This window comes from Lagopus muta, chromosome 2 (assembly GCF_023343835.1).
Source record: "Lagopus muta isolate bLagMut1 chromosome 2, bLagMut1 primary, whole genome shotgun sequence".
NCBI classification, from domain to species: Eukaryota; Metazoa; Chordata; class Aves; order Galliformes; family Phasianidae; genus Lagopus; species Lagopus muta.
The window spans coordinates 52,816,891-52,843,101 of record NC_064434.1 but is presented as its reverse complement, the minus strand read 5'-3'; the positions used below and the strand labels follow the sequence as shown (position 1 = coordinate 52,843,101).

The following is a 26,211-nucleotide window of genomic DNA, read 5'->3' as shown; positions in this document are numbered from 1 at the left end:
GGAAGGGATAACACAACTCAGCCTTTCTGCTCCATCACTGCAGCCATACTCTTTATTTAATGATGTCTTGCCCGATGAGCTTTGTCAGGAGGAAGGGACAGATCATAATATCACCCTAAGCCATGGACTGATTAAGATGCTTATGTATGAGAAAGAAAATGTGCATTTTTTTAGATGGACTTATGCAGAGGAAGGAGCTGAGCTCATTGCTTGTACAATATCAACAATTTTCTCCTGGATTAATACTTTCAAAATGCTGTACCATAACATCTTCAGAGTGCTAGATATAAGGCTTAGCTTCTTATTGCATGTAAAGGCTTGTTGTGCAGTTGTACACTTATTTTCCCTGATAAGAAAGCTAGTTTAAAACTTCCTGTCTTTGGCTTCGTTTTCATCCTGCAGTTGTACTGTCACTGTGGGGGCTGTATAGAGCATCAATAACCAAAATGAGCAACATCCATAAAAAAAGTCTGTGAACTGAATCAGCAAGAGTGAATATAATATTTATTCTCTAAAGATAACAAGATTTAGGACACATTCCTGTCTTCATCAGGGTCCTTACTTGCCATCCAAATTTGGGCAACAGAGAGTTCAGACCGCTGCACCTGTAGCGGTGTAGGTTTCTGACCTCTACATATGAAGGCTAGTGACCACACCTCTTGAATGTCTACAAGTTTTTCTGACTAGACTGAGTCAGAACCATTCAAGGAATGCGGAAAGATGCAATGCCCTTCATTTCCAGACTGATGCCTAACCTTGTGGTTAGTGTATCTGGGCAGAAATAGAGTCCTGGAAATGTTTTAAAAACATTATACCTCTAATCAGACTCAGCACCTTAGACTTTATGCCTTATGAATGATTTGGCACACATCTTTAAAGTCTGGAATCTGAAAACCCAGCAAAACAAGGTTATTGTTACTTTGAAGAGTTATCATGTTACTTAATATTTAGTAGATGAGATCATTTCTGAAACTTCTACATGTCATTACTTGAATGAAATGTTCAATTTTAGGGTAATTTGGGAATCTTTCTGTAATCAGTTTGTCAATCACACAACTTCTTTGTATTTGCTATTTTAATTTCTTGCTAATTTAAGTCACTGACTTCACCTTGGTTTCCCAAGCAGGTAATTTTTTTCTGAAGTAAGCTTTTCAGTACCAGATAGTGTAATGTGATAATTAAAAGCCCAATACCTGACATACCTACAAAAAGGACAATTCTCACGTACAACAGGGAGCAAAAACAAATAGTCTTTTAAGCTAAGACTTAATTTAACTATTCATGAAATAAAAGTTTACATCATTTGTGCCTAATAGTAGTGTCTAATAGTAGTGTCTAATAATAGTGTCTAATAGTGTCTAAGCTTCCTTATTGTGAAACTAAAAAGGACAGGATGTTCTTGTAATACAAAATTTCCTTTTATCAAAAGCATTTTGAATAAATTTCATACTGCATTAAAAAAATAAATATCAGAAGAGCAGTAAATTCAGCCTCTACACATGAAGAGGTATCACTGACAGTCATAGTCAAATATCTAGTGGTGGGCTAATGTATTTAGCATAATATTATTTATAGCACTATGATACCTAATTATACTTCAAAATGGAAGAATTGAGATTATTGAGGAAAAAATGTCTTCCATAGATAAGATACATAGATACACATTTTATTTTTGTTTCAAAAAATAGCAAATGTCTTAAGAACACAAACCAGAAAGTTATTAAAAGCTTCATAGCAAAATATTTAGCCAACTTTATTACAATATATAGGCTTGAGGTTCTAATAGTTAACACTACGCCTCAATTCACTGAGCAAGTAATGCTCCTGATACATAAACATTGCGCAGTTGAAACTCGGAGCTGAATATTACAAAAAAAAAGAATGTTTTTATCTTTGATCTTTCATAACCAACTGAAGTACAACAACGTTTTTACGGGTTTGATTCTTTTTGGGAAAAGCCTTTTAAAATAATTCCTGAGCATTTAAGTTAAGTGTACATATCCGAAGTGACCAGTTAAGACCAGCATCCTGCTAGGTGAGCCTTGCAACCAGAAGTGACATTCTCTACCACGGCAGTCATGGCAGGATTAAAGCCTAAATACCTTAATGAAATGAATGAAAACTTTCTGGTATGCACACTCAAATTCTCACTTTATTTATAAACAGCCTACAACTGTCAATTGAGAAGTTTGCTGCGATGAGAAGAACATTGTTCCAAATGTCACAAACTTTTGCAATATCTTGTAATGCAAATTACTCCAGCTAAGCTTTCAGTGATCCACCATGCCAATGTGAAATCTAAAGCAAAATTCAGGCAAGGGGCTTTCGTACTGGGTTAGTAGGCATATTGAGTTGTACGCTTTGTGTCAGCTATTATGACCATAGAGATCTAGTCATTTATCTTCTTGCTATTGAGAGGCAATATATTCACTTTCCATTTTCCTCTTCATAATAATGTCACAATATCATTTCACTATATATCACATTTCTAAAATCATGTAATCATTATGTTCCTATGATTTTAAATGAATCCAAATAGTTTGATTTTAAAACTGTTGCCAATCAAAGTGCTTTAGAGAGCTGACCCCAGAAGGATTTTCAGATTTCTTTAATATTTTTTCCTGGAATTACTGGTTTATATAAATTATAATGTATGTAGAAACATTGTTGTACAAAGTATAGTAAATAATTCACAACACTAGTATTCAACTTGATCAGTAACAATGAATTAACAGAAATGTTCTTAATTATACTCACTCTTCTTTAACCACCCACCTCAATATGTAAACAAGTTTCTCAAATGATAGTGGCAAGATTATAGTTACTGAGATGTACCATATGTGAAATACAACACCCAGGATAAAGGCCTGAATTTAACAATTCCAGTATGAACTGCGGCTCACTTCCCATTCTAGAACATGAATACAATTTTTAGAGTCTTGCAGTTGTTAAATAAAAGAACTTACAAATAAATTGAGCTTTTATTCTAATGCAGACTTTTGGAGTCAAATTGGTAGAAACTAACATGCCTATATAGAACAGAAGGAAAAATGAGTTGGAAAAAATTTGGAACAGTTGTACCAAAACTCTCTGAGCACTGATAATGTACAATATTGCAACTGTATGGTACTATGACAAAAAACTTGGCCTTACAAAGATGAAGATCTGTTTGCACAAGCCAATTTTAATATGCTATTAAGCATTTGGTTAAAAACAGGCTTGTACAATTTTCACCGAAAAGGAAACACTTGTCAAAATGTTTTGTTTTGTTTTTTAAATACTGTATGATATCTTGTAGATTCCAATTTAAATATTAAAACCTTGTTTCTGAAGTTCCCCGCTTTAAATTGTTACTCAAAAACTCATCATGTTCAAAACTCAAATTATTATGAGATCTTGATATCATAAGAAGCTTTTCCTTATTGGTAAAGTCTTTTTTTATCACTGCTTGTGGCACAAGTAACCTATCCATTGGGTCTTCCTTGTTTTCTAATTTCATATATCCTTTACTGTTGCTCCGATCCAGCCTGGGCCAGCTGGGATGTTTCCTTTGTTCAGCTTGGACAGTGAGTGTAGATGGACCCCTGTCCAAATCCAGGGACTTTGAATGTGAAGACAGAAGATGCAAAGATGTGTTGGAACCAAACTGTTTCCTGGCAGCACCAGGGGATAAAAGCTTTCCTGTGCTTGGTCCAAGGATCACAGAAGACTTGAACTGGTCATATTGAGTGTCCACAAATGAATTATGTCGTGGTAGCATGGCCGGCTTGCAGGATTCATTGGTATCAGTTAATGGAATGGCCAAAGAGTCCATCGAGAGATTTCTGGACCGACTCCTTGTGATCTCAGAGTCCTCAGTTATGTTGTCTATACTGGGCTCATCAATAACACAATTATTCAGTTTAATTACCGGCAGTGTGAAAGCACTAATGGAAGATGATACAATGGATTTTGTTTCACACCTTATAGAACTAGTATTTTTGTCATCTGAAGCCTTGCTGGAATGAGGGCAAAGTCCAAAGACCGAACCAGATTGGTCAGTCAGCAGAGGTGGTAGTAGGCTAGCAGTGGTCCTATCTTCATTTAGAGTAATTTCATCTTCTTCAGCAGAACTATCCATTCTAAAATTACTTTTGAAGCCAGAGAAAGGTGCAATTGTGTTAGCGGCCAGCCGGGATGCACACAAGCTCCCACTGTGCCTGAGTTCTCCTTCCCCTAACAAACCAGCAAAGGCACCACTCAACTGCTTTTGTTCCTTGATCCTCAAGGTGTGGATGTCTATTACAGTGGAGTATATGTCTCTCATGTGTATGATTTTTGTTTCCTTGTCGCGGTTTTCATGTAGAATGGCATTTGCACAAATAAAAATGAAGATTCCAATACCCATGGTAAAAGGGCCCAACATTTTCATCTTATCTGAGTGCACATGCTGCTCAAAGAAACGAAGTAAAATGCTTCCTTGGTTTCTTAGGAGCTGGGTTTCATTAACTGATACACTATCTTCAGATGCCAAAAGCTGTTCCTTTTGGGGCCAGTATCCAAGGACGGCCATTGCAATTCCCAAGAATGCAATAAGCACTCCCAAAACAAGGAAGAATCCTGATGGAGAATAAAGTCGAATTTTGCCCCTGACAATGACTACATCTGCCCTGGGTCGGCGTCTGACTGGTTTCTTCTCCTCACAGGCTGGTGCTGCGGCAAGATTTACATGCTGCTGAGATCTGGCAGAGTCTTGCCTTTTCAAGGCAGCCAGTCCTGTTATGACTCCTCCGGTTGCTATCATAGTTCTGTGTTGTGTCCTGGGGGAAAAAGAAAGCAGAAATATTGATGCAATGAAAGTTTGTGTATGCTTTGTTAATATAAAAATATTTATTGATAATTAAATTATTAGTACTTTTTGAAAGCTACTACATCTTAATCCAGTTAGAACATAATAGAAGTTTTGATTCACGTGGCATTTTAAAAATGTTTTCATGTATCTTTTATAACTATATATACAGGCAATAAATCCTCCATCAACGATACAGACTTATAAAGAAAACTAGTGCTCTTTGTGACGACATATAAGGCTTAAAGACAAAAATATTCATAAATTTGTACAGATGGTTTATGTCAGAACTGATCTCCAGGAAAATAAGTAACATATTATCACCTTGCATGCGTTTCAGATAATTTTACCACTTTAGCTAGTAGTTCTTTTAAAATCTTCCATGACAATTATTATGATTACAGACCATTCCACACATCATCTTTAAGAGATCTTGCCCTTTATGTTTCAATTTACATTAATATATTCTTATTCTATCATTCAAAGAAGCTTTTATTAAGCCTATTAAGACCACTTGAATCTCAACTACAGAATAAATTCTGTGTTCCTGAATAAAGCTGATCCTTCTCTCTGCATACCTTGCATACAATCTCCACTGTTACATCACCAACTACAAACTCGGTTTTCAAGCTCATGAATTCAAACCTTCACTATTTTTATGACTTGGTTTCATGTTTTTTCATTTTAGACTTTTTACACCTGGGTGTCTGCTATGTGGAAAACATGAACCAGCATGGCTTTATAAAAAGAAAGTCAAGTTTGGTCATTTATTTATGAGTAAAAGTAATGAATAAAATGTCACAGTTCAGGATATTCAGAATATTAATTATTACTTTAAAAGACATCTTATAATCAGAATCTATTTTCAAAATAGATTCTAGGCTTAATTAATGGATTAGAATGAATACTAGACAATATTACAAAATACAACTAAGATGCAATACGCTGGGTATGAAAAAATGTTTTCTTTGATGGTATTGCTAAGCTCAGAGATAAAGAAAGGCTGATAGCCTGCTGCAGAGAAAAAGGTGAAATGTCAATGCTGGGGATGGTTTAACAAGCAGATAAAGTAGAAGTTAGACTGAGAGCATAAAGTGAAAGGCAGGGAAGCAAAGGAAAAGCAAACCAGTGACTGCTTGCAATTTGCAGAAAATAATTTTCATCAGATATCTTTAAATATTTAGATTTTAAAAATCTTAACAGTGACATCCACGCAAAAAGGAAAGGTCTATTATGGTATGAGAAACAGACAGACTGTTATTCGGACATTATCATGAATTTCCAACAAGTATCAGGTAAGCATATTTCCAAACAGAAATTAATCCAGACTGCTATTATTCATGACTATGAAATTAATAGAGAGTTTGAGGACAGTGGCTAATGGAAGTACTAATCCAGAAAAAAACGTATCCGCTGTTCATTATTATTTGTTCAGCAGTAATTCAGATAATAGACAAAAAGTGGCAACTTCAATTCTCTCCCTAGACCATCATTATTAAAAGGCAGAGTGCTTCCTCTCCTTCTATGAGAAATCTTTCCTTTATGAAGGGAAAAACTGAAAAAAAAAGCCTGAGGTACTAAGTATACAGCATTTTCTGAATTTATGAAAGCAGACTTGAAAGGATTATTTAAAGAACTTCAGCAATTTCACTTGTAGTGTCAGGTTTCTGTTCCTAACTTGTAACTCACTTCCATTTTTATGCTATCTGGGCAACTGCAATTGTTTCATGTCAATTAATTTCTTGAATGCTTCACAAAAAGCCATATTTTTATGTAATAAATTTTCAAATCCCCCAAAGAAAGTTTTTTGAGGTAGTATTAAAAAAAATGAAAACAAACCTTTTCACATGTTTTTCTATAAGAGTTTCTGCCAAAAGCAAAAGATTATTCTTCCATAAAACAATGTTTGAGTCTCTGGGCAGAAATAAGTAGGACTTACTCATTAAAAAAGCCATTGTAATTTGTCCTTACTCAATTAAAAGTAATTAGTTTTCTCTATGAAATAAATTAAGATAATTATGACCTATCTTTACTGAAATGAATAGATCATTTAGCTATTATCTAATTAGCTCCCTTACTCTTTTCCACATTCAAGATCTTTGCAGAGTTGGAGCTTCCATATTCCTGTGGCATACTGCAGCATACATAAACCCACACTTGTCCATCTCAGGGTTGCCAAGAAGCTGCACAGTGTAGTGCTAAATCAAAGCTCTGCTCGTTAGTAGGATTTGACATTTTGTGTACTGTATTGTGTTTATTACATCTACCTGGATTGCATCAAAGAGTGAGCCAAATAAGCTCGGATTTGATTGCTAAATATTTTAAACATACTTTCAGCAAGAGTTCCTCTCTAACTCTGAAATGCACATTGAAAAATACATCTTGAGGTGTCTTCCTATGGAAAAAAATATCATTTGCAAGATTTACAAATACTGCAGGAAAAAATACATAAATCTAATTACTGATTGGTATACAATAACTTGAAGGACAGAAAGAAACTGAGATCTCTTGAGGTGAGAAAGAGATCTCTTGAGCCACTTCGTCACCTTCCTCCCAGCATTTCAGGAGAGCACTCTCCCTCTTTTCACTTTACCTGCATCAGAAATTGGATGTAGGGGAAACCAACTTTGGCTGCAACAAGATGAAAAACCACTTTATACACAGCAAAAGACTCTTTCCTGTTTCTTCAGTTGACATCAATATTATTAAATCTCTTTTCTTTCATGGAAAAAATCACTACCAAGTGCATAAGTAATAATCTTTAATAAGCCACAGTGCTGGGTAAGGCTTAATATTAACTTATTAACTAATATTAACTAAATATTAACTAAATATTAACTAATATTAATACTTAATATTAACAGCTGCATTTTGATTTCTTCTCCATCTAATAAGATCCACAGTATTAGCAGACGTATTGATATGAGATGATTTTAGAAAGCTTTTCATAAGCCTACTACAATTAAATGCACTTTAAGATGGAAAATCATTTTTTAGCAAATGAAGTTTAGAAGAAAGTGACTTTGTAGACACAGAAATTATCTTGCAGATCTGTTTAGTTGCACCACAGAATAGCCATGGTTTGTGAGTATCAATGACAAATGCTAATTTTCTTACTTAGCTTAGTGCAATGATTACATTTACTCTTAATTGAGTATACTCAAAATTGAGAACTGAAGCTTCTGAACAAACAAACCTTACAAGATTTTGAATCAGATTATGCTAGGAGCTTTGACAGAATATTTTGGTAGCATTGTGAATGACACAGTCTTGCTCTAAAATGCATCGAGTAACAGTAAAATGGATGTGGATTAAGAGGCAAAAATACAGAGACAAGTCTGTAAACTGTTTTATAAAACATAACCATCTTGCTGATTCCAAAGCACGATAGCTGTTAATCTTATTTTTAAAGAACAAAGGTGTTGTTGTTTTTTTTCCCCAAGATTCTGTCTCCCTAACCTTGTAGATGTTCTGTTTGTTTCATCTTCAGCAAGAACATCAGTACCTGTCTTGGTTTTGGCCCATACAGAGCCTTTTTCTCCATAATGGCTGGTATGTTGGATTTAGGATGAGAATGTTAATAATACATTGATGTTTTAGTTGTTTCTGAGGAGTACTTACACTGAGTCAACAATTTTTTAGCTTCTCATACTGCCCTGCCAGTAAGGAGACTGGGGATGCACAAGGAGGTGGGAAAGGACAGAAGCAGGACAGCTGACTCAAATAGGCCAAAGAGAAGTCCTATCATATCCCATATTGTTCATGCTGAACAAAAAACTGGGAGAGTTGTCTGAAGGTGCAGCCCCTCCTCAAGGATTGGCTGAGCATCTTGTCAGTGGCTGGTGAGCAATTGTATTTGCATCATTTGTTCTGTGTTTGTTTGTTGTTGTTATTATTTTTCCTTCTATTAATCTGTCTTTATGTCAAGTCTTGAGTTCTTCCATTTTTTCGCATGTTCTCTTCCACCCCACTGCAGGGCAGTGAGCAAATTGGTGCGTGGGGCTGAGCTCCGTGCTGGATTAAGCCACAACAGAACCAAAGGCTTAATACTTTATGGTTTTAGTCTTGAAAGAAACAGTGGCCCAGATTTACTCCCATATCTAGCACTGCTTTGTACTGTGTTGCTGTTACCAAATGAGCCTTGCACCATCACTGTCAGCCACTCCAAGATCAACTAAGAAAAGCATATCTTGGTGCAGATCCTCTAAAGTAGCTACTGCTAATGCTCACTCTTCAACATCTGTACAAAGCAGAATTGACTTGAGCTCTTAATGCTTCAGGTCATGGCCCTTAGCAAGATGTACCTCACATTTAAGATGGGCTGTGGGCCAAGTGCAGTCCTATGCATCTGTCATGGTTTCTAGATGCTCCCAGAAATCCAGCAGCAAGTGGAGTAACAGGTTTTTGTGTGTCCTTTAACTTGAAGAAAGGACCCATCAGCAGCTGCTCCCGAAAGGTTTCTCAGGTAACAAGTGATGGCAGCCTCAAAAGGACCTTTAGAGATCCATGCAGCAATGACAAAGAAAGGGAGCCTGAGGGAAAAGCCTGGATGACACTTGGAAACACTTACATGATAAGAAACCATGAGAGGAGATGCAAGGTATCTAAGAGTATACTTGAGCCAGAAGAATAATTCATACAGGAAAGGTTTGCAAACAGTTGGGTAATTATAAGAGAAGTATCAGTCTGAGATGTGGAGTGACATCTGCTTCTTTCTTATTTTACACTGACTGCCCAGATCAAGGCTGCCAGAGAGGCTGAAAGGGATTCTCCTTCATCACCTTTCCACATGGGCAAAAGTTGCTAAGATGCTCAAGAAAGCTTATCATAAAAGAAAATAGTGAAAGAGGGTAAAAAAAATGGCTTTCCTAGAAGTTTTTGGTTGGTAACCACTGGACTTGCATCTGCTGATCAAAGAAAGAGCAGTAGCAATAAGTGGAATCTGAGCCAGCAGTGTGTCCTGGGAGCCCAAGTGGCCAACTGAACCCTGGGGTACATCAGGCCAAGTGCTGCTGCCAGGTGAAGAAAAGAATTGTCCCACTCTGCTCTGCATTGTGAGGCCTCACTTCTTGCACTGAGTGCAAGTTTGGGTAACACTGCTGCTCAAGAGGGGAGTGGAGGGGCTGTGCTGAGCTCTGCTCTCTATGACAGCAGCAGGACCCAAGGGGAACAGCACAGAGCCACCTCAGGTTGAAAGTTAGGAAAAGGTTCTTCACCAGAGGGCAGTGGGCATGGAATAGGCTCGCCAGAGCAGTGGTCGCAGCCCCAAGCTGCTGGAGTTCAAGGGGTGTTTGGACAGTGCTTTCAGACATAGGGTTTGAATTTTGGGTGGTCCTGTGTGGAGCAAGGAGTTAATGATTCTTGAGGGTCTCTTTCAGTTCCAGATATTATATTATTCTATGATTCTATGATTTTGCTGATTGAATCAGGAAGTCAAATTCAAATCAACAAATAAATGGAGTAGATTCACTCCATAAAACATAGGTAAGGCAGGGATTAATCATCACGGAAAAATTGTAATTTAGCACAGATGGACAAGGGTCCCTATTTTCTATTTTAATTTGTATTAGTATGTCAAGCTTTCATGGATGATTAAACAGAAATACAGTGTTTATGCTTATAGTGTTACCCATATCTGAATTTGTCAGCCTAGAGAGGGAAGGGAGGCCAGAGGCAGGTGACCAGGGGACTCGCTAGAGCAGATGGTGTCTCCAGACAGCTGCAGAGCAAAGAGCAACTTGAACAGCCTGGACATGTCCACAGGGAGGTGTGACAGATGAGAGCAGTCACTCAGAGTCTCTTTGAAGCTAAGAACCACCTACACAAGTAATGCTCAGTTATCCTTTGGAAGCCAAGGAAATGACAAAATGGGTGGGATAGGATTTGGTGGGACTAGAGCCCAGTTGACTCACTGATTGATTATCCCACATATAAAATGTGTCAACTGCAAGAATGTATTACAGATTGCACACTTCTGTTTTAATCACAACTAAGACAATATCAGCTATTTACACAATGGCTCTGCCTCTAGGCAGCCTAGAAAAATCTGAAAGATGTGTATGCAAGAACAAAAATTCAATGAAAGGAATCGACTACGCAGCATGTGGTAGTGACTCCAGATAATTTCTTGTGGTGTCACAAACTACAAACTCCTTATTTCTCTCTTTACCCTATAAAGGGTAATATCCCTCTTTCCTCCCTAACGACTGGCATAATCTTAGCAGTATAGGTACCAACTAACTAACTGTTTTTCAGAGGTCAGGCCATTAAGTATCTAATTAATCTCTCAGAAACTATTTTAAATTTCAACCAGTAGTTAGCTTGAAGCTTGACATTTCTATTTCAGGTGCCTGAAACTGAAATCCATTGTTTTCAACTATTGTTGGTACAATAAAAGTTATTGCCACTACCTACCACTTAGTCTTCTGAATAAATATATTGTCATTTGAATATGCTGAGTTCTTACATTTCGTTTAAAATGCATATCAACAGCAAAGATGGGAAGTGAAATAAAGGATACTAATATGTTTCTTTAATATTGCTTGTTTTATTCCAGATACATTTCAGTGTCCCTTAACACTTATGACCTTTGCTTTTAGCATGAGTATTTCTTTTGCTATAAAACTGGAACACTTATTGTTTGAAAAATTATTGAAACTTAATTATTTGAAGTTATCTGTACATGCTATTCCCCATAGTTCAGTTTTACCTAAAACTTTGTGGAAAAAAAAAATCAGATCTTGTATTTCAGCAAAGAATTAAACTTTGTCACAGTAAGAAGTGTGAAAAAAACTGATTTATATTATCATGGCATTACCTATTCTGCTACTTTAGCTGATTAGGAAATTTACTTCCTGTTGGTACAATTTGTTACTATTTAAGTGTCTCAGTTTCAAATTAACAGGACAAAATTTAACATCAAGGAAAGTTTCCTTTATCTTTGGTAAATTTGAAGTCCTAGCAATTAAAGACGTATGTGTAAATTCTTCTAATCAGGAATGCAAATGATAAAGTAATAAGAGAACTGGTAACATAACTGAGTAAACAAATCAATATTAAGTTGAATTTAACAGAATACATCTAAACTTTATTCCTGATGTATTATATATCCATGTGTAACCAATGCATAGACATTATCATTTGATACCATCATTTTTTTTCCACAGGAAAAGATATATTCTTTCAAAGCAATTTTTTATAGGCACAAAGATATTAATCTTTCTGAAAGAGATAACACAGCAATAGCCTAAGAGAGAGTAGTTCCACAAGAAACAGAAAAACCATCCCAAATTCCATTTCTATTTAGTTGCTTAACAAGCAGTCCTCTCCAATTGACTAACACATCAGTGAGACTACATTACGATGCATCTCTCTCCTAATATCTAGTCCTCAAAATATGGTTAAAGAAGAAAAGCAAGGTATCTTTTGTATTCGTGATTATGGGGTATTTTAAGTGTACTTTAATTGACAATAGGTGAGATGAAAGCATGTGGAATGTGGTATTAAAAATTTTCATAACCTCAGCTGGGATTTTGAAGTCATGCAAGCAGAGCCAAGGACAGAAAATTGCATGCCTATTTAAAACATTAAAGCTTTGAAATTTTCAGCTGAAACAAACCCTTTGGGTTCAAACTCCCTTTAATGTTGCCTCTTTAAGGCTGCAAAGGGATAAGCTTAGGGACTAATCATATCTTTTTAACCTCCTGGTTGCTGGTCAGATTATGGAAGCAGGCCAAATCATGCTAGCCATTTCCCAACATAAAAGGAAAAGGCAGGCTGCATGTGGGTCAGGTAATGAAAGAATCCAGGGTGTCTAAGGGGCAGCAGTAGGCAAAAAGTTGATAGCAAGGATTAAGAGCTCAGACTCCCCAGATATTGGTAGACCTGTATCAAATGGTCTGTATTTGCATTACATATCAAACAGTAAAATGTTTGCACTCACTGTAAAAAACAAAAGCTTGGAATTAAGGATATATCAAAACCTGTGAGGAGATCTGACATCTGACTCTGATCCACCCATTTAAAAGACCTAGATCTGGCAGCAGTTTCCAAACCTGTACTGTACTGGCCCAAGCAATGTCAAGGGTCTTCGTTAGTTACCTCTAAAAAATCAATGGAAAATAACTAAGGAATGGCACACAGCATTATCTATAGGCATTTCTTTAAATACATATATATATCTATTTTTTTTTCTACTTGAAGCAATCTAGGGGGATCACAAAGTATGAAGGACAGAATGCCACTGGTCTACAGAGGGTCTAGAGGATGTTGGGAAGGAAAGAGAAGGAGGTAATTTTTCTACTATTATAAATAGAATACTGAAACAAGCTGAGTGAGGGAAAATATTTAAAACAAAAAACAAAAACAAATACAGGCTGTTAGGAGAGTGAACAGATCTCATTTTATACGTATTTCTATAGCTACTTAGTACTTTAGAGCATATGCACAGAAGAGGAACCTTCGCTGTATACAGAGTTACAGTTCTATTTTATAAAAATGATTTTGATGTAACTTTCAAGTGGTAAATAGCTGTTGAACTTCCCTTATTCTACTATAAGTGCCACTCAAGTGACAAAAATAGAATTGTGTGGTTATTTGCATATATTTGCTTTATCAGAGAATCATACAGGATCAAAGAATGGTTGAGGCTTGATGGAACCTCTGGGTCCATCCGGTCCAAACCCCACTCAATTAGGGACACCCAGAGCAGGGTGCCCAGGACTACCTCCCAGCAGCTTTTGAAGATCTTCTACAGAATCTGGGCAACCTGTGCCAGTGCTCCATCACCCACATAGCAGAGAAGTGCTTTCTGATATTTAGCTGGAAATTCTTGTGTTCCAGTCTGTTCCCATTATGTCTTGTCCTGGTACTGGTCACCACTGAAAAGACTCTGGCTCTGTCTTCATTGCACCCTCCTTTAAGATATTTATGGATACTGACGAGATCATCTCTGAGCTTCCTCTTCAGACTGAATAGTCTCTTAGCCAGTCCAGAAGATGCACCAATTCCCTCATGATTTCTGTGACTTGTTCCAGTATATTCATGTTTCATAACCACATTGAATATATCATATTCCCATTTAGATTCAGATTTGCTCTATTTTATTAGCAATTCTGAGCCATGGCATTCTCTATTCTGACTTTTATGACTATTCTTGCATTAAAGTAGGGCTCTCACATCTAGGAAGTTCAGGTATGACTGTGAACAGCCAACTTCCTAAATGAGCCTTCCCCAGTCTTTTATACTAAGTGTCTGCATTATGACTCTGTGGACAGGTTATAAAATTAACCAATTCACTAAACAACAATTCCAAAAATACTTTCATTCTTCACTGTTCCTTTGGGGAAAAAAAAAAGAAAGAGAGAGAGGGGAAAAACAGTCTTATAAAATAGCACTTTCAGTGTTTAAGTGAACCTGTCAACTGGCAAAGAACTTGGTCACAAAAGCACAACTGATCAGCACCCAAACTCTCACAGCTGTTCAGTTTGTGTCCAAAGAATGCAAGACTCTTCTTCCTTTAGAAAGCTCATGGAAGTGAGTGTGCAGTGCCTTTTTATATTTTAAAACAAATATTGGAAAATTCTGCTCGAGACAGCTGCTCGGGACTTAGCAGTTCAGAGTCTGGGTTCATATACACAATGTGGCTACACTATCGTTAACTGGTAACTCGGGCCCAGTGGAACTCAGGAGATCTCTAGACCAACCTTCTTCTCACAACAGTCATTTGTGTGCTCAGCCCTGCTTCCTCAGTCTACTCTCAGGGCAAGGGCAAGGCTCCCCAAGCAACATGGGAGACCCCCAGCTGAAATTGCTCGAGTCTGTGAATGTCTTTTCTCAAATTTTATTGGTACAAAATTTCTTTTTGGAAATTCTCTGGGATTTTATTAAGCTGTAAACTTGATTTGAAATGTCTATCAATAACTAAATATGCAATTTGAACTAAGAACACCAAACTCAGAAATATTGATAAATATAATTGTACACTAAGTAAGAATACCTGTTACTCAGATTTTGGGAATGTCTTGACTTCATTCTTTAAATTACACAAAAGAAAAATCCCTTTTGAATGCCTTAATTACCTACAGTATCTGCCATGTATATTAATTATTCCAATTAATATGCCAAGGTCAAAAGCAAAGTGAACATTGGGCAATACTGTGAAAAGATGAATGCCCAAACTGCTTGTCCTCTTTGCTATTATCTCTTTTCCAGCCTGATCCTTACAATGGGTCAGATAGATAATTCTGTGCAAAATCAGCAGCATCCAATATTGGCAGAATTATACAGAGCTCGTTAGCCACTCACAAAAGCACAGAGCACACATCAAAGAAAGAAGTAACCTGAGCTCTACACTTTCCTTTCAAAATACTGCTTTATGACTTGGCCTAGATTTGGTCTACAGGCTTTTGCCTGTCTTAGCTGCACTCACTTTTACACTTGCTCCTTCCTCATTTACATCTTCAGACATACTGTGGAAATCTGGTGAGTTTACAGAAGTTCAGAAATTTTATCAGTGTAAAATATGAGGTTGGCATCAGGTATCCAACATCTAAAACAGCTGCTGAGTCACCATACAATGAACTGCATGTTCTCTTCATGGCCACAGAACATCTATCTCATGCATTATCAGCCTGAATCACTGCCACACATTGTCTACAATGTTCAGGCATTCTGCTTAGCATAGCTGTACCACTTAGCACAGGTGTTAGATGACGGATTAGAGAAATACAAGTGCTTAGATACTAGACACATTTGTTTGTTGTATGCCTACTGTACTATCTGTATTCACTGCATTACATTATCTATAACTTGTTTTCTGAAGTATGCACTGATAACTTCCTCACTTATACACAGAACTTTTCTCTTATTATGCATGGTATATCATGTCCTATTCCAATACACATTAAAGAACTATAACAAAAAGCAAGAGACAGCTTAAAAAAAAAAAAAAAGATTGCAGAAATAAAAATAGGAAGAAACTTTGTAAGACTTGAAGAAAAAGTGCTTAAGAGCAGACTGACTACTAATATTCTTGCATTATTTTCTCTGCAGAAGGAAAAACTTGAATATGCACACACACACAAAAAAACAAACTTTGATATGGTTGGCTTTACTTTGCTTGTATTTGCTTGCTTTCTGCAGGTGTTTTGGTTTTGTTGTGTTTTTCTACTAAAAAAAACCAATAAGTTAGGGATTTTTTAAGCCTAAACTGAGTAAGGTGATAACTGTCTTTAATGACTAAAGAGATAAAGTGTAGGCTTTTCTAGGCTCTGAAGGCACTTTAAATGTAACGCCTCCTATGTTATTATGTTGGCCCACAATGTCACAAGTGGTGGTGGTATGAACAGAGATTTAACTTTCCCACCAATATCCCATCATACTTGTTTGCTATGTGACAGATGGCAGCAGAGGGGCAGCCTGACAAAATGACATTGGACAAGTGCCTACAAAGCATAGGTGTGTCACTGAATTCCTTCATGTGGAAAAATGGTACCGACTGACATCTACTGATGCATGCTGAATGCTTATGGAAACCAAAGAGTGGATGTGAGCACAGTGAAAGTTAAACTGCTGGGCAACATTGTCCAAGCACCAATGCCATCATAGCAAGTGCAAAACAGCTTCACTGGTGCAAATTCTTAAATGTGTGGCATGCAGGCTCAGGTGAAAATGCATAGCTGATGGTGGTGACTATGTTAAAAAACAGTGTTTTGTGGCTGAGAATTTGCACTACGAAATACTGTTACTGTGCTCTGCATCTGTTGTAGTTTGCATGAAAATAAATAGGAGACATTACTTTTGGAGTGACCTACATATTTTAAAACTTTCATATGAATAAAACCCATTTCCTGGTGAAAACAAGTTGCAAAACTGGAAGTAGACTTGGCTATTCAGCCAAATATTCAGGGTTATTTTTGAAACATTTATTCATTCACATTGTTGGTGTTCACATTCAGGTAATAGAAGAGATTCTAGGACAGTTACATTTTAGGCTAAATGATTATTAATTCTTTTATGATCTTCATCTGTTTGCTTTCAGTATGAATAGAAATAGAAGTTTTTTTATTGAAAAAATTATCATTTTAGGAGCACAATCTAATTTAAAATGTGTATAAGAAGCATGTGGGTCTATATGTATTTATTCTAGTTTGCCTTTTTTTCATTTTACCTTTCAGACATTTCAGAGAATATGAAGGCATTTCCTTTGAAGAAAGTGAACACTATGAGATAGCATCAGAGCCTAGCAATACTAGAACTAAAATTCCAAATGCACTGAATTAATTGGAATTTGGAATCAAGCTTACAGGATGCAGATTAAAGTACTGACCAGACATTAATCGTACAGTCCTGAAATAAATAATATAAAGAGTCTCCAGTTGTTTCTGAAGGACTGATTTTGTAAAAGCTATCTGTGACCTATTGCAAAAGAAAAGTTAACACTTCAGAGCTCAGTGTGCCAGAAGATGAGTAAGCTCAGTTCCCCTATAAAATAAATGTGAAACAAAATCAAAGATGTTAACAAATATCTTAATTTACAGGCACTAGGACTTGCTGGTTCTTCAGTTCTTGCACACAAAATTTCAAATAGCCAATAAATAAGCCAGTGGCAGGCACTTGCTGTGAAGGCATATAAGAGCAAAAAATGTTGTAGTCCTTTGGTGACGCATCATCTAGCTTAACCACCAATCTGTTACTTGATTTAGTCAGAGTGAAATCTTGAGGCGAGACACACACTTAATGTGGGCAGCGACCAGCTGTCAGGAGACCAAACAAATGTCCTTATGCTCTACATGCTCACTTAATCATGTTAATTAGCATGTTCTAACAACTGTAATTTCTCACTGTGTATACAAATCCAATGACTGTAAGATCAAATAATAGCAGGAACAAACTGAAGTAGTCATTTAAAATAAGGTTTAAATAGTATTTGTATTAGATATGAGTTCAAATCTATTTGTTCTGTAACTGAGGTGTTTCAGCAGAGCCTTACCCCTGACCTAGAAAACACATCGCATTATGTAAACCATACAGCCTGAAAACTGCAGGAATAATCATTCTCTGTTTATCTTTAGAGACAAAGGAGCAGTTTTTCAAAGATATTCAAATAATGCCAGAAAGTAACTGAAAAGTTCTTAGGTATCTACAGGTATCTAAATGTAACCCTGCTACTTGTCAATTTGTGCTGGCAGAATAATTTCAAAGTAATGGCCAAAACATCAGCCTGTGAAGTGGGACAGCCTGGGTTCCTGGCCCCTCCACCAACAGGATACTTTTTAGTTGCATGATGTCATTTCAGTCCATGTCAGTAGAAAAGTACACACACGGGTCTCTTTGGAACAAGAATTCGAATCTGGGATCCTTGAGTGCCCCAGCCACATGATGAGTGTTTGTTTGTCCAGCAGGAACAGCTGCTTCAGCACAGCTGTGGCCCTTTGCTACAGCTATACTCCCCTGGTCTGTCAGTACCCTTGGAAATCTCCTTTGACAACTATATTCCAAGGAACACTGAGAAGAAGAATGGATCAGTGTTTGAATATTTTTTCTGCTGAAGACCTTTGTGCAAGTCAACCTACCCTGCCAAGAAGACAGATTAGCAATAATAATTTCAAATGCTAGATTTAAAAATAAAGCAATATTTCACACAGAAAGGAAAGCATGGTTCAAAAATACTTTGGGCAAAATTTGCCCATTAATGTATGTCTCAGAAATAAATCATTATTAAATTACAGTAAAACTCCACCAGGTCTTCAACTGAACACTGGACTTCATAGTGTCTATAGCCATAGCCAGACTTCCATATGGGTGCATCATTAGAACATGCAAGTATTTCTACCACTCCTCAGTTTGATGACCCATAACTGCAAAGTAGAAAGTACATATAAAAAAACACAGCAGTTCCAAGATACAAAGACTAGCAAATTAATCTTTCATATATATAAAACTATAGAAATGTCAATATCAGGGTTAAATTAATTCCCAGAATGAAAGTTATCCCTCACAATTTCTTCTTTACTTTTAATCACCCTCATTACCATTGGCATTATAATAACCACTTCTTGTGCTCTAACATCCAAAACTAATAATACTGTAAACAGCAAGAATCCACAGAGAGCCAAGTGATTTATCAATAATCAGGTGCTGAAAGACATGCTGGAATAGTGCAGGTCATATTTATGGAATTGTACATTTATCTTTGACAGACAAATACATATCTAAGTATAGGTACGTGATGCTCTTAGCAAATCTCTATTTTTACTTGACTCTGAACAACCCTACTGATGTTCTATCATTGTGGAGGAGGAGGAGTGGGAAAAATGTTTTGTCTTAAATGGTTTATAGGACAGTAAAGTCTATCCCTTAACACTGATCACCTTTCTGCTTGATTTATTAAGTATTAGAAGCAACAGAAATTCATAACTTGGAACCTCTGAAAGCAAAGGAGATCTGCTAGGCGTCCTGTGCTTTTGTTCAGTTTCCTTTCCTGTTAAGAAAAGAGTGATTTATCAACATATATAGTGTGGGTTACTTTTTTCTTTTAAGAAACTACTGCAAAATTATCAGCTATGTATAAGAAAAGCACAATGAAAAAGTAGAGAGAGAGATAAACTGAAAATGCAATTACAGGTTAAGCAGCAGGAAGCTGCCAGTAGTCTGCCAGTGAGTTTGCAGTTCAGAATATAGGGGAAAGGGTGGAAAACAGCGTCACCAGTTATTACTGGGCAGTGCATAGAGTAAAGACAGCTAAAAGAGCATAAGAATGGCTTGCTGTCCTGTCTCCTCACTTTTGCTTGCTCCCAGAATGCCCATGTGTTCACACAGTAGACTTCATAGATAACACAGAACTTTCTTTTGTGACCCTTAAATGGTCTGTATCCACTCCATCCTGTTGGCCACAGCTTTTGTATGGCACCAAAACCACCAAAATAGTTTCAATGACTTCATTTACATCTATGAATCAGCATATGTCTATCCTGCTGTTTAGCTCCATCCATTTGTTCCAGTTATGCCCTTTGCAGATTGAGCCCATAACAGAGAGTTTGTGAAGAAGTAGGCCATCTGGCCTGAGAAAAATGAGAATATTCCTAATACATGAGGAATGATTAAATGGTACCACTTGCTAAAATATGGCACCCTATTAATGACCCTGTTAATGGATATGTTGCATGGATAGCTCAGCTTCAATGCACTCCATTTATGAGGTCTGTTTTAACACATTTGAGCTATCCTGTATAATTTAAAACAAAATCTCGGTTGACCCATACGATCAGGTTAGATGTCAACGATGACCAATGTTAGGTAACATCTTAATTTTAGGAGGAGATAGTCAACTATTATACGTAATGTATAATACATATGTACATATATATGTACATAATATATTATGTTTACATTATGTATGTATTACAGACTGCAATTTATTCACAAATGACTTGCAAAATTATGTTTTTTAGCTTCTTGAGGCCTCACTTGCATTGCTATTTTTACATCATCTGAATGCTATTAATATTTTGCATGCTTTCTCTCAGCCTGTGTCTGGTCACAGTTAATCACAAAGATAGTGTCAGTTTCTTTTAATGGAAATCATCCAGAGTTACACAAAGCCAGAATAACACTTACAATAAGGCACTTGAATTATAAGTAAGGCATATTTAAACTCAACTGAATGCTTGACTTAAGTTAATTGAAGCACCTTGTTAAAAACCATTGGTTGATTTGCGATGCAAACATAGATAGCACAAATGACTGAAAAATAATTTCAATAAGAAGTTTAAGAGTCAAGGAGAGAGAAAATAAAGAGCCATTTTTTTACCAGTTACTGTAAAATTTATATTTGTGTCTTATTGCTTTAGAGTCTTCTCAGTCCATCACAGAGCATTTGTAGCTATCAGTCAGTCTGGTACATCTAAAGCTTTAGCCCAGTTTCTGGATGCATTTATGAGGAGAAGGTAAAGGTCAGTAAAACTCTCTTAGCAGACTATTAAGTATCAACACATATAGTGTGGGTTATTTTTTTTCTTTTAAGAAACTACTGCAAAATTATCAGCTATGTATAAGAAAAGCACAATGAAGAAGTAGAGAGAGAGAGAGAAACTGAAAATGCAATTACAGGTTAAGCAGCAGGAAGCTGCCAGTAGTCTACCATAAGGTTTGCAGTCCAGAGTATAGGGGAAAGGGTGAAAAACAGCATCACCAGTTATTATTATCCAGGCATAACTGAGGGTTTCCACTAAAATTTAGAAAAATTACACGCAGTATCTTGTAAGTAATATTCATTCACGATTCCACTTGTCTCACAACGGATTTTAAAGGTCACCATTCAATGCTTGTCCCACTCAGCAGAAAGACATCACCAACACCAGTGTAATGATAGAGTAAAAGGCAACAGATAAATACAGCAGACATTACAGAACAGTTAAGACTATCAATATTAGTGCAGTTAACAACAAGCAGAGCATGCTATAACAGCTGGCTAGTTTCATAAGTTACTGCCCTAAAAAAGGTCAATTCTGAGGACATATGCTAAGTATTCTCTTCCCTTTCCTTGCAGAAACCTTACAAGTTTTGATTCTGCAGAAAAGATATTCAGTGTAGAAAATCCTGGGTAAAGTAAATGGTTTAAGCAGCTGGATTAATACACAAATACATGAGTTTAAGTTCATTATGGGACTAAAATGTGAAGAAAGTAATCACTGCTTGGTTAAGGCAAAGAAAGTACTGCAGCAAAACCAATCAGCAATGCCACAATAAGTCAGATACATGAGAAGACCAAAGTACAAATATTAGTTTTTTTTTTCTAAAAATGTCACTAAGAATTTGCAGAGCAAATATTAGAGGGAAAAATTTCTGTACAACTTGAACTGAGCTTGATATTTGAAACAGTGGTTAATAGAGCTGCAAACAGTAAGGACCACCCAGAGTGAATAAAAAGGCAGACGAGCCTGCAGAGAGATGAACCAGATCATGCAACTATGTGAAAACAGCCTGAGATGTCAGAGATAGAATGTAATTTAACCAACACAAATGAACAAAGATGAAGATAACAAACGAGAACACGATAGGAGGCAAGGAGAAAGCAAACAAAATGACCTACATAAATGATGAAAGCACACAACATATGAGACTGAAACAAAAAAGGAGAGTAGGAGAAGCATCTGGTCGTGAGTTTGATTTGATTTGTAGGAAATGTGCAAGGTATGTGGGAGTTAGCTAGTCAGATGCAGCTGCTGGCATATTTGGAAGTTGATCACATCCTCCTAGTTCAGCTTGAGGATAAGATTTTGTAGAGCAAGAAACTTCTTTTCCCTTCGCATCATACTGTTGTTTATTCCCCTACTAAAAGGATCCCACCCAGAAGCTGAAAAAGCACTTCACAGACACTTCTTTCAGGCTTTTCATTTATTCTGCAGTTTTTGTTACCCTAGTGCACACCAAAGATACCAACAAGTAAAAACAAAAAATACAGTCCTCAGAGAAGTCATGGACTGTTCTGTGCTGATCCAACACAGCCAACCAGTATAGCCTGCATTGGTGAGAAGTCTTATGAACAGTTCATAAGCATTTACTAGTTATGTAAGCTGGGATTCTCGGGAATGTGCTTGCATCACCCTGGTACACGTATGTGGATTCTCACACTGTCTTGACATCCCAGGGTGTGGTTATAATTGAGCCACATCCAAATCAAGTAGTTCCAAATTCCAGCCAACACTGATGCTTCTGCCTTTGAAATAGCTGTGAATTTGAGAAAACGTTTAACACAGTTAAACAATTTTTCACAGTTGAGTTGTTGAGTGGGTGAAATAAGGGGTCAGAAGAGAGGACACTCAGAACGTCTATCCTGTTGCCCTGAAAAGCTAAATTTGGAGGAGAAAGATCCAAAGATAAGATACTTAACAAGATAATCAGAAAGTTTATTCTTCTGTACTATCAAGAAATAGGCTAAATCATGCAGGCATTTTTGTTGGTGTTCTTATTGGCAAATTTCCATTCGTTACAGTGTTTTACTGAGGACATTAGAAGGACTTCTTGTCAGTTGCAAATTGCAAGCATGAATATCCCTAGCATTGCAGATTGGCTGAAAGCTGTGTTTAGATTTTTCACTTGGACAGTCCCGCTTCATCCAGTTCCAAGTCTCATTTTCCAAGCCATGGAGAGATGTTTGTATAGCAGATCTCTATTACTCCATAGTGATAATGTGATAGCCTTTCTGTGCCACTTACACAGAAGAAGCCTCCCATACACCTAAAAACAGTCAATGTCAATTCTAAACCTGATGGTTCCTCAAGGGCTGCCACTAAATGCCTTTGTCATGACAGAAGCACAAAAGTCAGCTCCTCACTGCCAAGCATGCTGAAAGCAGGGACACAGATTTAGAATCTTAGTGGTTGGTATTTGTCTGCTTTATTTAAGCTGACTTAAATCAGCAAACAGAAACACAGCTGTGCTCTCTCTTCCTAACTTGTCAGATCATAATCCATATGTAGATCCAGAAATTGAGCCAGAAAATCCCACATCTGACAAGCAAAAAACTGATCAAGTTCAAAGAAAGTATGTGCATATACTGTATGGAACAAGGGCAGCATCTTCATGAATTCTGAAATGAGAAAATCCTAGATGAGTCATCTTACTTTGTGACCAGTGGGACAGATTCCTAAATCATTCCCACATTAGCTGGGAAGGAATTATCTCTCCTCTAGCTCATAGGTCATACCAAACAAGGCTTTCTTGCATGTAGTCCACATGAAGAACATTTCTTGAAAATATATTCTCACTTATACTAAGATCATTACAGAAACATCACTAAAAAGTACTAGCATTAATAATAACATAATCTGCTGGTGCCATAAATTTCCCATGTAAACCTCCTCACAGATGACCAGCCTATGTAAGGAGATTACAGCTTTCTTTCCACTAGAGATACAACAGAGATCACATAACAAGTAAAGCAGGACCACTTCAACAGCTTTCAGAAATGCTGGTATATTCATGCCACTCCAGAAGCCTCAAATACTAAGAGATCTGAGAGGTGGCTAGAGGTTGAAATGTGAATGTGTTGCCTTATTCTAGCTTGGAAACTCCCAATCCATGCATGATGCAGCAAGCTACTTCCCCCCTACTTTATTCAGCTATTGTTATACCCCTGAACAAACAGTGATACCTGTTCTTGGTGAGTATCACAATCCTAATTGCATTTACCCATATTGTAGTACTTGTTCCGAAAAAGTATTAGTGAGGAATGCTGAAGAAATGACCCACAGCCAGCAGAATATTTCTATTAAACCTTTAATTTTCCAGCACTTCCTGAATATCTTCCGATCTGAGCTCTGTGACCCAGATGAGCATTAACATTGATTTCTGAATTTAATTACAGACACTCTGGCTTGGAGAACTGTGACATGCTGAAACTCAATTGAATTGGGCTTGCCCTGGCCTCCTCCTAATACACGCTATGCTGATTAATCCAATCCTGTTCTAATTTTCAGCAGTGCAGGCTACATTTATCCTTCCCCATTCCTTTACAGTGAACACTGCCTCCCATTTGCATCTGTGGTGCAGCACTGCTTAACTATATGCTCTGCATCAGCTTTTTGTGCTTCCATGAATCAGTCATTTCAAAAACATAGTGCTTTAAAAAAGCAAGGGCAATAAGAACAAGATGAATGAAGGGCAGGTAGAAACTCAACATATGTTTTGGACAGGGATTTACAGACTTAGATTTGTATAAGGCTGCAACAGGTATGTACTATTCAGAACATCTTTATTCTGGTACATATTTATTTATTTTATTCTTGTCAGTAACGTGGTTCTACTGTAGCTCAGTTTTTATGAACCTTTATTTCACTGATAATGTAACTAGGTTACACTCAATGAGTGCCAAGTCTTGAGGGCTGATTTTAGCCCCATGGGATGATGACAAATAATTCTCCACTGGCTCATGCAAAGGGTAAGTAATAGATGCTGTTTCAGGCTAAAAAGTCCTGATTCATGTTTCTTAACCATAAAATCATAAACAGACCTCAGCATACTGAAACTTACTTTTAGTCAACATCATGTTCCAGGATGTCCGGAACAGAGCTATGAAAATGTCATCAGGAGATTATCATCAGTAGTATCTATAAAACATTTAATGTGCGTTTCCCCTTCACAGACATAACCAAAAATGCAACAAAAAAGCTTAGGGCAAAATTCTGAAGAACTATCCAGAACCATTTTCAGAAGTTACCTGTGAACCTTCATTCAAAAAGGAAATTGAGTCTCCAGATTACTTGGATGTTTTTGACACTTCTAAAGTATGAGCCTGCAAATAAAGCAAGTTTTAGCTTTAAGCATTTGAGCACTTGAAGTGTCCAATTCCCATCTATTAAGCAGGCCATAGCTCTTTTGCTCTGACCCTACAACACTACCCTCAAATTCCTATTTACTAATCATTAAGTAATTAAGTTCTAACTGTTCCCTTAGACAGCTATCCTTTCCTCAATTCTGTCTTATTCTTCACGCATATCAGCTTTACAAAGAACTGGTTCATAAAACTTCAGGTAAGCTTTCAGCTGATGAACACACACCTTGCTATCTATTGATCTGGGCTGTAAGGCTTTACCCTCTATCAGTCTTTGGTAATAGAAAAGGGTGGAAAACCATTTTAAACCATTTAAAGAATGATATGTCAGCTGTATTGTTTACTTTAATAATATGCTTTTAAGGTGACGCTGTCATTACTTCAGACAATTTTTTTTCTAGCTTTCAGTATTTATTTCAGCAGTCTAGAGTAGTGAATTAAAAGTAAATTATGCTGAATTATGCCTAAATTTAAAAATTCCTCCTTTAAATTGGAGTAGGCTTCATGTAACAACAAAACACAGGATGCATTTTTGTGCATGTAAGGAAACTACATTAATTCAGAAAGGATTAGCAAAGTGACTATTAAAGATTTACCAATCCTTTTCCTAAGGGCCCAGTCTAATTGAAAGGTCTTCCAATTTTCACCAACACATTTCCTTGCAATCCATACACCACCTGTGAAATTCTGAAGAATTCTCTAGAAAATTATGAAGGAAAAAAGACTAATAAATCATAAATGTTCTTGGAAAACAGTATTATCAAATATTACTGTGAAGTATGATCAGCAGCAATAGTTTCTTCACAAGCTATCTGTCAGCTGAATATTCATGCTGGTGAGTTGGCATCAATATTATTAACATGCTTAGTAACAGAAATATTGAAATATATGAAAATTCAGAACTATGAATCTTTCTATTGTCATACAAATGATTACACAAGAGATACAGTAGAGCATATTACATTTAGTTTTTATCTGTTTAAACAAAAGGAAAATAAACAAATAAGGCTTTGTTTATTTTTCCTTACTGAGGCTGGTTTGCTGAAAT

General features: G+C 36.8%; 1 protein-coding gene across 8 annotated transcripts in view; it reads right to left on the bottom strand.

The window, feature by feature from the left end:
- Positions 1-1,645: 1,645 nt before the first annotated feature.
- TMEM200A (transmembrane protein 200A) overlaps positions 1,646-26,211 on the bottom strand; it is a 53,596-nt gene continuing 29,030 nt past the window's right edge. For all 8 annotated transcript variants that reach the window (XM_048938142.1, XM_048938143.1, XM_048938148.1 and 5 more), the window contains one exon: positions 1,646-4,799. In XM_048938142.1, the coding sequence (XP_048794099.1) occupies positions 3,314-4,799 (1,486 nt within the window). In that variant the 3' untranslated portion in view covers positions 1,646-3,313. The remainder of the gene's footprint in view (positions 4,800-26,211) is intronic.